We start from the raw sequence: 12,698 nt of genomic DNA, 5'->3' as shown, positions 1-12,698 counted from the left end.
CTTCAGCTTTTACTTTGCATTTAGTTTGAAAGAGTCGAGTCACAGATTTACTCTCAGATACTTTTCACATGTTTTAGCTGGAATCAACAGTGCAACTTTATTTAAGGCTTTTATTTTGAAACGGTACAAATTTAAGGCTTTTATTTGGAAAAAAAATCATACATTTAAGGCTTCTATTTTGAAAACATGATGACGGGAAAGCTTTTATTTTGAAATCATCACAGATTTAAGGCTTTTATTATGAAAACATCACAGATTTAAGGCTTTTATTTTGAAATCATCACAGATTTAAGGCTTTTATTATGAAAACATCACAGATTTAAGGCTTTTATTTTGAAAACATGATAAATTTAAGGCTTTTATTTTGAAATCGTCACAGATTTAAGGCTTTTAATTTGAAAACATGATAAATTTAAAGCTTTTATTTTGAAAACATGATAAATTTAAGGCTTTTATTTTGAAATCGTCACAGATTTAAGGCTTTTATTTTGAAAACATGATAAATTTAAGGCTTTTATTTTTGAAAACATGATAAATTTAAGGCTTTTATTTTGAAATCATCATAAAATTAAGCCTTTTATTTTGAAAACATGATAAATTTAAGGCTTTTATTTTTGAAAACATGATAAATTTAAGGCTTTTATTTTGAAATCATCATAAAATTAAGCCTTTTATTTTGAAAACATGATAAATTTAAAGCTTTTATTTTGAAAACATGATAAATTTAAGGCTTTTATTTTGAAATCGTCACAGATTTAAGGCTTTTATTTTGAAAACATCACAAATTTAAGGCTTTTATTTTGAAAACATGATAAATTTAAGGCTTTTATTTTGAAATCATCATAAAATTAAGGCTTTTATCATGAAACATGGCACATTAATCCTCCTCATTCCCGTCTGTAACATCAGCTCCACCTCAGCAGCTCCGACTGAACTGTATTTGTATCGGTTCGTCCTGGATCTCAATTTTGAGGATTTAACCCCTTAACTCCCGCCTGAACCGAGCACAGTTTCTCCAGTTTGGCTTTACCCCAATCCAAAAGCTTCTGGAAAAAAGGTGAGAAAATATTAACAGAACTGAGTCGAAAACAATGATGGAAAAGTGGCAAAAAAGCGACGAAAAATGGATGAAAAAATGTCAAAAATGTCACAAGGAATGACAAAAAATGTGACAAAAAAAGGACAAAAATTTGACTTTTTCTTTTTTTTTTAAAGACAACAATGTGATGAAATTTTGACAAAATGTGATAAAAAAAAATAGTAAAAAAAATTGAAAAAAAAAAAAAAAAATAAGAAAAAAAGTGAGAAAACATTGACAAAAAAGTGACGAAAAATAGATGAAAAAGTGGTAAAAATGTCACAAGAAATTGACAAAAAAATACAAAAAAATGACAAAAATTTGACAAAAAATAATAATAAAAAAAGACAACAATGTGACAAAAATGTGATTAAAATTTGAAAAAAAAATGAAAAAAAAAATGAAAAAAATTTGATTAAAAATGTACGAAAAAAATGACAAATGTGACAAAATATGACTAAAAAAAGTACAAAAATGTAAAAAAAACAAAAACAAAAAAAGACAAAAATGTGAGAATACCCAACCAAAAATGCTGTAAAACAATCTGATGCCGTGAGGAAACAGATCCTCTGGGTTCAGACTGGAGTTCAGACGTTAAACCAGTGCCTTTTCTCGCCGGCGTCTGAAACATCGTTGTTCATGTTTTGTGTTTTGAACTGATCCACTCAGTTCAGTCACAGTGAAGTTTTAATGAAGCGACTCCGGCCTGTCCCCGAGTCTTTCTCCCATCATGCACTGCACACAGCCACGGGGCACGCGGGCGCCGGACTCAAACTCGCAGCTAACGAGAGCCGACTTCTGACCCCCGACCTCCACGTGACCCCCGACCTCCGCACGACCCCGACATACTGTTCTTTTCCCGCCGGGACAGCGGGGGACGTGAGCGCTCGCGGCGGGACATGTCCCACTCTTTTCAAACCAAGTCAGGAAACTAAACTAGAGGAGGGTCTCATTCATTCTGAACTCTTGTGTTCCCTCAGGTTTTCTCCGGGATCTTCTGCCCCACATTAGTTTCAAACATCTCCTTTACCCTCAGGTGTTCTCCGGGATCTTCACGATGGAGATGCTCCTGAAGATCATCGCTCTGGATCCGTACTTCTACTTCCAGACGGGCTGGAACATCTTCGACAGCATCATCGTCTGCCTGAGCCTCATGGAGCTGGGCCTGAGCGACGTGGAGGGGCTGAGCGTGCTGAGGTCCTTCAGACTGGTGAGGCCCAGACCACCGGGCAGTTACCACCGGACCGTTACCACCGGACCGTTACGACTGGACCGTTACCACTGGACCGTTACGACTGGACCGGGCGGTTCCTCGAGCGCTCATGGACAAAAAAGTGACGAAAAATGGATGAAAAAGTGGCAAAAATGTCACAAAAATGTCACAAGAAATTGACAAAATGTGACAAAAATTTGACAAAAAATGAAAAAAAAAGACAAAAATGTGAGAAAAAATGACAAGAATTTGATAAAAAATTGACAAAAAAAATACAAAAATGTGACAAAAAATTGATAAAAAAGTGACGAAAAAAGGACAAAAATTTGACAAAAAATATAAAAAAAAGACAAAAAAGTGAAAAATTTAATAAAATATTGACACAAATTTTTACAAAAATGTGACAAAATGTGACAAAAAATTGACCAAAAAAACACAAAAAATTAACAAAAAATGGACGAAAAAATGACAAAAATGAGTTGAATAGTGAAAAGTGATATCTGGGTCTGAGCGACGTGGAGGGGCTGAGATCCTTCAGACTGGTGAGGCCCAAACCACTGAACCGGGCAGTTCCTCGAGTGCTCACGGTCATGTTCATGTCTCCTCAGCTTCGCGTCTTTAAGCTGCTCGAGTGTTCCTGTTCCTGTCTCCTCACGCTCGTTCCTGTCTCCTCACTTTGGTTCCTGTCTCCTCACGTTGGTTCCTGTCTCCTCACGTTGGTTCCTGTCTCCTCACTTTGGTTCCTGTCTCCTCACGTTGGTTCCTGTCTCCTCATGTTCCTGTTCTTGTCTCCTCAGCTTCGCGTCTTTAAGCTGGCTCGAGTGTTCATGTTCATGTTCATGCTCATGTTCCTGTTCCTGTCTCCTCACGTTGGTTCCTGTCTCCTCACGTTGGTTCCTGTCTCCTCACGTTGGTTCCTGTCTCCTCCCTTTGGTTCCTGTCTCCTCCCTTTGGTTCCTGTCTCCTCCCTTTGGTTCCTGTCTCCTCCCTTTGGTTCCTGTCTCCTCACGTTGGTTCCTGTCTCCTCACGTTGGTTCCTGTCTCCTCCCTTTGGTTCCTGTCTCCTCACGTTGGTTCCTGTCTCCTCACGTTGGTTCCTGTCTCCTCACGTTGGTTCCTGTCTCCTCACTTTGGTTCCTGTCTCCTCCCTTTGGTTCCTGTCTCCTCCCTTTGGTTCCTGTCTCCTCACGTTGGTTCCTGTCTCCTCACGTTGGTTCCTGTCTCCTCCCTTTGGTTCCTGTCTCCTCCCTTTGGTTCCTGTCTCCTCACGTTGGTTCCTGTCTCCTCACGTTGGTTCCTGTCTCCTCACGTTGGTTCCTGTCTCCTCACGTTGGTTCCTGTCTCCTCATGTTCCTGTTCTTGTCTCCTCAGCTTCGCGTCTTTAAGCTGGCTCGAGTGTTCATGTTCATGTTCATGCTCATGTTCCTGTTCCTGTCTCCTCACGTTGGTTCCTGTCTCCTCACGTTGGTTCCTGTCTCCTCACGTTGGTTCCTGTCTCCTCCCTTTGGTTCCTGTCTCCTCCCTTTGGTTCCTGTCTCCTCACGTTGGTTCCTGTCTCCTCACGTTGGTTCCTGTCTCCTCCCTTTGGTTCCTGTCTCCTCACGTTGGTTCCTGTCTCCTCACGTTGGTTCCTGTCTCCTCACGTTGGTTCCTGTCTCCTCACTTTGGTTCCTGTCTCCTCCCTTTGGTTCCTGTCTCCTCCCTTTGGTTCCTGTCTCCTCACGTTGGTTCCTGTCTCCTCACGTTGGTTCCTGTCTCCTCCCTTTGGTTCCTGTCTCCTCCCTTTGGTTCCTGTCTCCTCACGTTGGTTCCTGTCTCCTCACGTTGGTTCCTGTCTCCTCACGTTGGTTCCTGTCTCCTCCCTTTGGTTCCTGTCTCCTCACGTTGGTTCCTGTCTCCTCACGTTGGTTCCTGTCTCCTCACGTTGGTTCCTGTCTCCTCACGTTGGTTCCTGTCTCCTCACTTTGGTTCCTGTCTCCTCAGCTGCGGGTCTTTAAGCTGCTCGAGTGTTCATGTTCATGTTCCTGTCTCCTCACGCTCGTTCCTGTCTCGTTCTTGTCTCCTCACGTTGGTTCCTGTCTCGTTCCTGTCTCCTCAGCTGCGAGTCTTTAAGCTGGCTCGCTCGTGGCCCACCCTGAACACGCTCATCAAGATCATCGGGAACTCCATGGGGGCGCTCGGGAACCTCACGCTGGTGCTCGCCATCATCGTCTTCATCTTCGCCGTGGTCGGGATGCAGCTGTTCGGGAAGAACTACCAGGTACGAAACAAAACTACAGGAACAAAACTACAGGAACTAAAACTACAGGAACTAAAACTACAGGAACTAAAACTAAACTACAACAAAACAAGAACTACAGGAACTAAAACTACAGGAACTGAAAAACTCAAAATCCACTGTTCCAAATTATTCTGCAACTCATCGTTTCAATACATTTTAAAGCTGGTAACTTTAACTGAAAATGGTCGTGTGTTGAATTTGCAGCATTAGGTCATATTTACTGAAATCAAAAACATCTGAACAGGTCAAGTTATATTTTACCATAGGAGCTTCTTTGAGCAGCTTCACAATTCATTAACCCCTTAACTCCCACCTGAACCGAGCACATGTTCTCCAGTTTGGCTTTACCCCAATCCAAAAGCTTCTGGAAAAAAGCTGTGAAAATAGCAACAAAACTGAGACGAAAACAATGATGGAAATGTGACAAAAAAGTGACGGAAAAATGACGAAAAAATGACAAAAAAATGACGAAAAATGTGACAAAAAATGACGAAAAATGACAGAAAAATGTGACAAAAATGACAAAAAAATGACAAAAATGTGACAAAAAAATGACAAAAAATGACAGAAAAATGTGACAAAAAATGACAAAAAAATGACGAAAAATGTGACAAAAAATGACGAAAAATGACAGAAAAATGTGACAAAAATGACAAAAAAATGACAAAAATGTGACAAAAAAATGACAAAAAAATGACAAAAATGTGACAAAAAAATGACAAAAAATGACAGAAAAATGTGACAAAAATGACCAAAAATGTGACAAAAAATGTGACAAAAAATGTGACAAAAAATGTGACAAAAAATCACAAAAAATGTGACAAAAAATGACAAAAATGTGAGTGGGTAAAGCTGAACTGGAGAAAATGCTCTCTGTTCAGGCGGGAGTTAAGAGGTTAAACTTGTGAGTTTTTGGACAGTTTCTGCTTGGATTTGTTTGCAGGATGTTAGAATAACCCCAGAGCTAAAGTTTGGATGAAAACTGCCTCTACCCTCAGAGATGTTTCTCTTGTTGAGGCTCCAAAGCTTCTCAATAGGGCTGAGGTCAGAACAAGAAGACTGAAAATGAGTCTCATGTATTTCTGAGCCACTGCAGCCGGAGGCCGGAGAGAAGGTTTATGCACAACTGCAGCCTCTGGAGGGGCGGCTTTGTAGCTGCTGTTCTCTTAATCTGATGTGTTTGTCTGGCAAGTCTGCTTAATAATGTGGAAGGACCCATTTTCTCCAGTTTGGCTTTACCCGAATCAAAAAGCTTCTTGGGGAAAAACACCAAAACAGCCACAAAAAGTGAGAAGAAAACAAGGATGTAAACACAGCAAAAATTAAACAAAAATGTGACAAAAAATCAACAAAAAATGACAAAAAATCAACAAAAAATGTCAAAAAATCAACAAAAAAATTACAAAAAATCAACAAAAAATGTCAAAAAATCTACAAAAAATGACAAAAAATCAACAAAAAATGACAAAAAATCAACAAAAAATGACAAAAAATCAACAAAAAAATTACAAAAAATCAACAAAAAATGTCAAAAAATCAACAAAAAATGACAAAAAATCTACAAAAAATGACAAAAACTCAACAAAAAATGACAAATCAACAAAAAATGACAAAAAATCAACAAAAAATGACAAAAAATCTACAAAAAATGACAAAAAATCAACAAAAAATGACAAAAAATCTACAAAAAATGACAAAAAATCAACAAAAAAATTACAAAAAATCAACAAAAAAGGTCAAAAAATCAACAAAAAATGACAAAAAAACAACAAAAAAATTACAAAAAATCAACAAAAAATGACAAAAAATCTACAAAAAATGACAAAAAATCAACAAAAAATGACAAAAAATCAACAAAAAATGTCAAAAAATCAACTAAAAAATTACAAAAAATCAACAAAAAATGTCAAAAAATCTACAAAAAATGACAAAAAATCAACAAAAAATGACAAAAAATCAACAAAAAATGACAAAAAATCAACAAAAAAATTACAAAAAATCAACAAAAAATGTCAAAAAATCAACAAAAAATGACAAAAAATCTACAAAAAATGACAAAAACTCAACAAAAAATGACAAATCAACAAAAAATGACAAAAAATCAACAAAAAATGACAAAAAATCTACAAAAAATGACAAAAAATCAACAAAAAATGACTAAAAATCTACAAAAAATGACAAAAAATCAACAAAAAAATTACAAAAAATCAACAAAAAATGTCAAAAAATCTACAAAAAATGACAAAAAATCTACAAAAAATGACAAAAAATCAACAAAAAATGACAAAAAATCAACAAAAAAATGACAAAAAATCAACAAAAAATGACAAAAAATCAACAAAAAATGACAAAAAATCAACAAAAAAATTACAAAAAATCAACAAAAAATGACAAAAAATCTACAAAAAATGACAAAAAATCTACAAAAAATGACAAAAACTCAACAAAAAATGACAAATCAACAAAAAATGACAAAAAATCAACAAAAAATGACAAAAAATCTACAAAAGATGACAAAAAATCAACAAAAAATGACTAAAAAACAACAAAAAAATCAACAAAAAATGACTAAAAAACAACAAAAAAATTACAAAAAATCAACAAAAAATGTCAAAAAATCAACAAAAAATGTCAAAAAATCAACAAAAAATTACAAAAAATCAACAAAAAAATTACAAAAAATCAACAAAAAATGTCAAAAAATCAACAAAAAAATGACAAAAAATCAACAAAAAATGACAAAAAATCAACAAAAAATGACAAAAAATCAACAAAAAAATGACAAAAAATCAACAAAAAATGACAAAAAATCAACAAAAAATTACAAACAGTCAACAAAAAAATTACAAAAAATCAACAAAAAATGTCAAAAAATCAACAAAAAATGACAAATCAACAAAAATCACAAAAAATCAACAAAAAATCAACAAAAAATGTGACAAAAAAACATTAAAAAAAAACAAACAAAAGGTGACACAACACAGCAACAACGCGAAGAAAAAGATCAGTTTTGTGGGTCTTAGCTTTCAAATGAGGCGTTACACAGGCCTGTATAACAGAGAGGACAGAATGCATTTGGTTTAGGCGGGTGGTCAGAGGTTAACTGGGCTTAACCTGAAAACATCCCAGGCCTCTGAGATTAATGTCAGTGATTCATAGAGCTCTGAGACACAAAACCATCCATGAGGTTTTTTTTTACCTTTTTGACACTGAAATACAATTTGCACATTGATTTGGAACACAGTGTAGTTCATGTGTGTCTCTGTGCGCCCCCTGCAGGACTGCGTGTGTAAGATCTCCCGGGACTGCTCGCTGCCGCGCTGGCACATGAAGGACTTCTTCCACTCGTTCCTCATCGTGTTCCGCGTCCTGTGCGGCGAGTGGATCGAGACCATGTGGGACTGCATGGAGGTGGCGGGGCAGCCGCTCTGCATCCTGGTCTTCATGCTCGTCATGGTCATCGGGAACCTGGTGGTGAGTGTGCACGTGCGGCGGCTCCGACCCCTGAGCCACCGCCGCAGCCTAGCTTTAGAAACACTCCTCCTTTAAAGGGGGGGTTTTACTCATTAAAAACATGGCTGAAGTGTTGCCTTGGCACATTCACGTATTTCTGAGTAATCTGTAAAAACTCTGATGGCGGCCATTTTAGGGATAGGTTTTTGTCACATTTTTGTCACATTTTTGTCATTTTTTTGTCATTTTTTTGTCACATTTTTTTTAATTTTTGTTGAATTTTTGTCATTTTTTTGTTGAATTTTTGTTGAATTTTTGTCACATTTTTGTCATTTTTTTGTCATTTTTTGTCACATTTTTTTTCATTTTTGTTGAATTTTTGTCACATTTTTGTCACATTTTTGTCACATTTTTGTCACATTTTTTTGAATTTTTGTCGCGTTTTTGTCACATTTTTTAACTTTTGTCATTTTTTTGTCATTTTTTGTCATTTTTTTTGTCTTTTTTTGTCTTTTTTTGTCACATTTTTGTAACTTTTGTCATTTTTTGTCAATTTCTTGTGACATTTTTGTGAAATTTTTGCCACTTTTTCATCATTTTTTTGTCACTTTTTTGTTATATTTCCATCATTCAGTTTTGTTGGTTTTCCCAGAAGCTTTTGGATTGGGGTAAAGCCAAACTGGAGAAACTATGCTCGGTTCAGGTGGGAGGGAAGAGGTTAAGGAAGAAATGACATAAAATTAAGAGGTTAAATCTAAGGTTTGAGTGGATTTGTTCTGGTTTTAGACGAGATCAAACTTTAGTCGTCGTAATTCTCTTAATTCAGATCATTTTGTGTCATTTCAAGTGAAAAACAATGATTTGTCTGATTCCAAGAGGGTTTTATTCTTGTTCCGTCGGCGCTTTAGCATTTGTATCTTGGATTTGTTCAAACCAACATAGAAGAAATTGAATTCAAGCAATTTTAAGTCATTTATCTCATTTAACCCCTTAACTCCCGCCTGAACCCAGCACATTTTCTCCAGTTTGGCTTTACCCCAATCCAAAAGCTTCTGGAAAAAAGCAACAAAACTGAGACAAAACAATGATGGAAATGTGACAAAAAAGTGACAAAAAAATTATGAAAAAGTGGCAAAAATGTCACAAGAAAATGACAAAAATTGGATAAAAAAAAGACGAAAAAATGGAAAAAAAAAAAAAAAGGTAAAAAATTTGACTAAAAAATTACAAAAAAAAATTGACAAAATTTGACAAAAAAATGGATTAAAAAATTGACGAAAAAAAGAAAATGTTAAAAAATTTGAAAAAAAAAGAGGCAAAAATGAGTTGAATTGATGGAAAAAAAGACAGAAAATGTGACGAAAAAATGATGACAAAAAATGACAAAAATGTGACAAAACCCCCCCAAAAAATTTATAAAAAATTGACGTGGAAATGAAACAAAAAAAGTGATGGAAAAACAACAAAAAAATGACAAAAAAAGTTACAAAAATGAGCTGAATCCCCAACATAAAAATAATGGAAAAAACATCTGATGACGTGAGGAAAAAGATCCTCTCGGTTCAGGCGGGAGTTCAGAGAAGAGAAGACAGAAACTCGGCCTCCATTAAGAAAACCTGCCCCCCCTGATTTACAGGAAGTGACTCTGACATGTCTGTGTGTCCTGGTCTCTCTCACGCTCATTCATTCACACACACTGGCATGTTTGGTATCCACGTGTAGCACGAAAGTCTCTGTAATCCAAATATGGTCATTGCCGCGTCAGAGCGTGTTCGTCGCCATCTTGGAAGCAGCTCTTACCTGATAAACAACAAACCCGTCTCTCTCTTTGCTCTGATCTGTAACTATGTCCTCGTGGTGAAGTCTCCCCAGTGTTTACGCCCATGTCCAGCCCATACCAGTGACTACGGGACGTGTGTTGTGTCGGTAGTAAGTGGCTATCGGCCCCGTTAGCCCCGTGAGCCCCGTGAGCCTGGTTAGCCCTGTTAGCACCATTAGCCTCGTTAGCCCTGTTAGCTTGTTACAATCGCCTACAGCTCATTGTTGATTAAGTAAGGGATAATGTATAGAACGCGGGTTAAATTATTATTATAGGCGGCGTTCACGATTTAGAATGTGATGATGTCATAATGTCAGATGGAGGGCGGGGCCAGTACAACTCTATGGGAGAAATGCAGTTTTTGGAAGAAATCTCCAAAACGATAATTGACAAATGTTTTTCCTCATCAGTGTTTGATCGTGATTGGATTCACAAACCTGTGATATTATTTTTATGTTTGTAAGTCTTTTCTATTGGACAACATCACGCTCATGTTTTCGCATATTGTCACCACTTTTTGACATTCTTTAGAGATAATAATTGTACATTAGCTCATATGTGCCGACAGAGGAGACGATGAACTTTGTGACAGTTTTTGTTTCATGTGGATTCCTCCAGTAATGACTGAGATATGAGCCAAAAAACAAAGACATAAAAATATGCATTTTGTCAGTTACCTCCGTTACCATAGTAACCGTCAGTTGATCCACCTCAGTGTTAAACTATGGCTCTTTAGAATGTTGTGATGTCACGTGAACGCCGCCTATTACCTTCAGGGCGAACTGGACCCTGACATGATCCACTTATTATTCGGCCATTTGCAACTGAACACACACAACATAAACTTCATACACTTTTATGAGGTCGAAAGGTTTATTTAATGACTTCCGCGACAAATAGTTCCCAAAAGTTTGCGCGTTGCTCGGCAGCGTTTGGCTAGGCTAGTAGCAGCCAGGCTAGCAGCTAGCCTAGCTACTTAGCTGAAGGTGCAGTTGGAGGAATGGTGGTGAATCTCTGGGTAAGTTGAAAGTCAGACTCACGATTCCCCGACTTCTCTCTCAGTGACGGGACAGATAGTGTCGCTGCTACGTACGAGCGGAGTGATATGAAAACACAAACTCAGACGTCCTTTATCAGAAAATAATGAAATCCCATCACATCAACGGAGCTTCTGCTGACGCTGTGAAGAGCCGTGTAATAAAAGTCTGTAATAAAGCTCACGTGTGAAGCTCAGTGTGTGATCGTCATAAAGGCTGTTCTGTAGTTACGGCTTTATTCATGTTATTAGTGGATAATGCTTGTGTTCACAGGAGAAAACCGGAGCTCGATGCTAACTGAGCTAACTGAGCTAACTGAGCTAACTGAGCTAACTGAGCTAACAAGCTATGGTTTTCTCCCAGAGCTGATTGTAGATGATGTGAGCGAACTACAAACTCAGCCCCAGCGTGTGATCGTTGTTAAAGGTTCTTAATGTAGATGTGCTTTTATTGACTTTGTTTGTCGGTGGTTTAGCTTAGCATTAGCTTTCTCCTGTGCTAATGCTACAACAGGCGTCCTCGAGGCCCAAACACACTCCCAGATTCAGCCTCTGAGATAAGTTTTCTTTGATCCTGGTGTTTAGATAAAGAAACACTGATGTGTGTTTGTAAAAGCAGCTCCGGTTCACAATGAAGCTAAACCTCCGGGACTTGTTTACATCTGAGGGCCGGCAGAACTCGGGACTCCTTGTGTTTAAATGTAAACTCCACACTTTTTTTTACCAGGTCGGCGACTTTACCTACAGCAGATCTTTGTCACTAACACGTCCCAAAGTCAACACGTTTAAACTGAACTTTATTTACGTTTCGTCGCTGAAAATATCGGACATTTTGATGCTTAAACAAAACATAAAAGTCTCCACAGCAGAAGAACCTTTTGTTCCGGACAGACATGAGTCCACTCTCTCCCCCCCCCCCCGTCTCTCCCCCGTCTCTCTCCCCCCCCCCCCCCCCCCCCCCCCCCCCCGTCTCTCCCCCCCCCCCGTCTCTCATGTTGTAAAGTCATAAGTAGAAAATGGCGGATCAATACAGGTCCATTTGTAACATTAGGTTTGTTCATTTCACAAACACATTAGACGGTTATCGACGTGTGTGTGTGTGTGTGTGTGTGTGTGTGTGTGTGTGTGTGTGTGTGTGTGTGTGTGTGTGTGTGTCTGTGTCTGTGTGTGTGTGTGTGTGTGTGTGTGGCAGATGTTTGCAGATGTTTGTCATTAGTCCTTGTTTTCTGATGATCCAGTTCAGGAACAACAGGATCTTCTCTGTTTTGTTTTGGACACAGATGGAAATTAGCATCATTAGCATCATTAGCATCATTAGCATTAGGCTAAATGTGGAGCAGCCGCGGTGCTAATGTAGCTTCACATCGTCCTGATATAAATAAACTACAGTAAATGTAGAAACTGTGACGACGCCGGGTCAGAAACACTCACATGTTCAGGGGGTTCAGAAACTAAAGCACAATTCGGTGACGTCTCTGTGACTCGAGTCTCCAGGATCAGCCCTCAGGTACCGTTCACACAAAGCTTTTTGGACACGACATTCACGGCTCTGTTTGGGGTTATGGGGGTTTGGGGGTTTGTGGGTTTGGGGGTATGGAGGTATGGAGGTTAGGGGTTTGGGGGTATGGAGGTATGGAGGTTAGGGGTTTGGGGGTTTGGGGGTTTGGAGGTTAGGGGGTTTGGGGGTTTGGGGGTATGGAGGTATGGAGGTTAGGGGTTTGGGGGTTTGGGGGTTTGGGGGTTTGGGGGTATGGAGGTATGGAGGTTAGGGGTTTGGGGGTATGGAGGTATGGAGGTTAGGGGTTTGGGGGTTTGGGG

The 12,698-nt window shown here is 38.3% G+C and overlaps 1 protein-coding gene across 1 annotated transcript in view; it reads left to right on the top strand.

The window, feature by feature from the left end:
- LOC306977839 (sodium channel protein type 2 subunit alpha-like) overlaps positions 1-12,698 on the top strand; it is a gene marked incomplete at its 3' end in the record, with an annotated part of 145,736 nt that overhangs the window by 73,254 nt on the left and 59,784 nt on the right. The window contains exons 14-16 of the mRNA XM_079576278.1: positions 2,115-2,288; positions 4,390-4,551; positions 7,852-8,046. Coding sequence (XP_079432404.1) covers positions 2,115-2,288; positions 4,390-4,551; positions 7,852-8,046 — 531 coding nt within the window. The remainder of the gene's footprint in view (positions 1-2,114; positions 2,289-4,389; positions 4,552-7,851; positions 8,047-12,698) is intronic.

The sequence above is a fragment of the Gobius niger genome, assembly GCF_951799975.1.
Source record: "Gobius niger genome assembly, chromosome: 18".
Taxonomy (NCBI): domain Eukaryota; kingdom Metazoa; phylum Chordata; class Actinopteri; order Gobiiformes; family Gobiidae; genus Gobius; species Gobius niger.
Note: the sequence above shows the minus strand (reverse complement) of the source record. Positions and strands in the feature narration are given on the sequence as shown.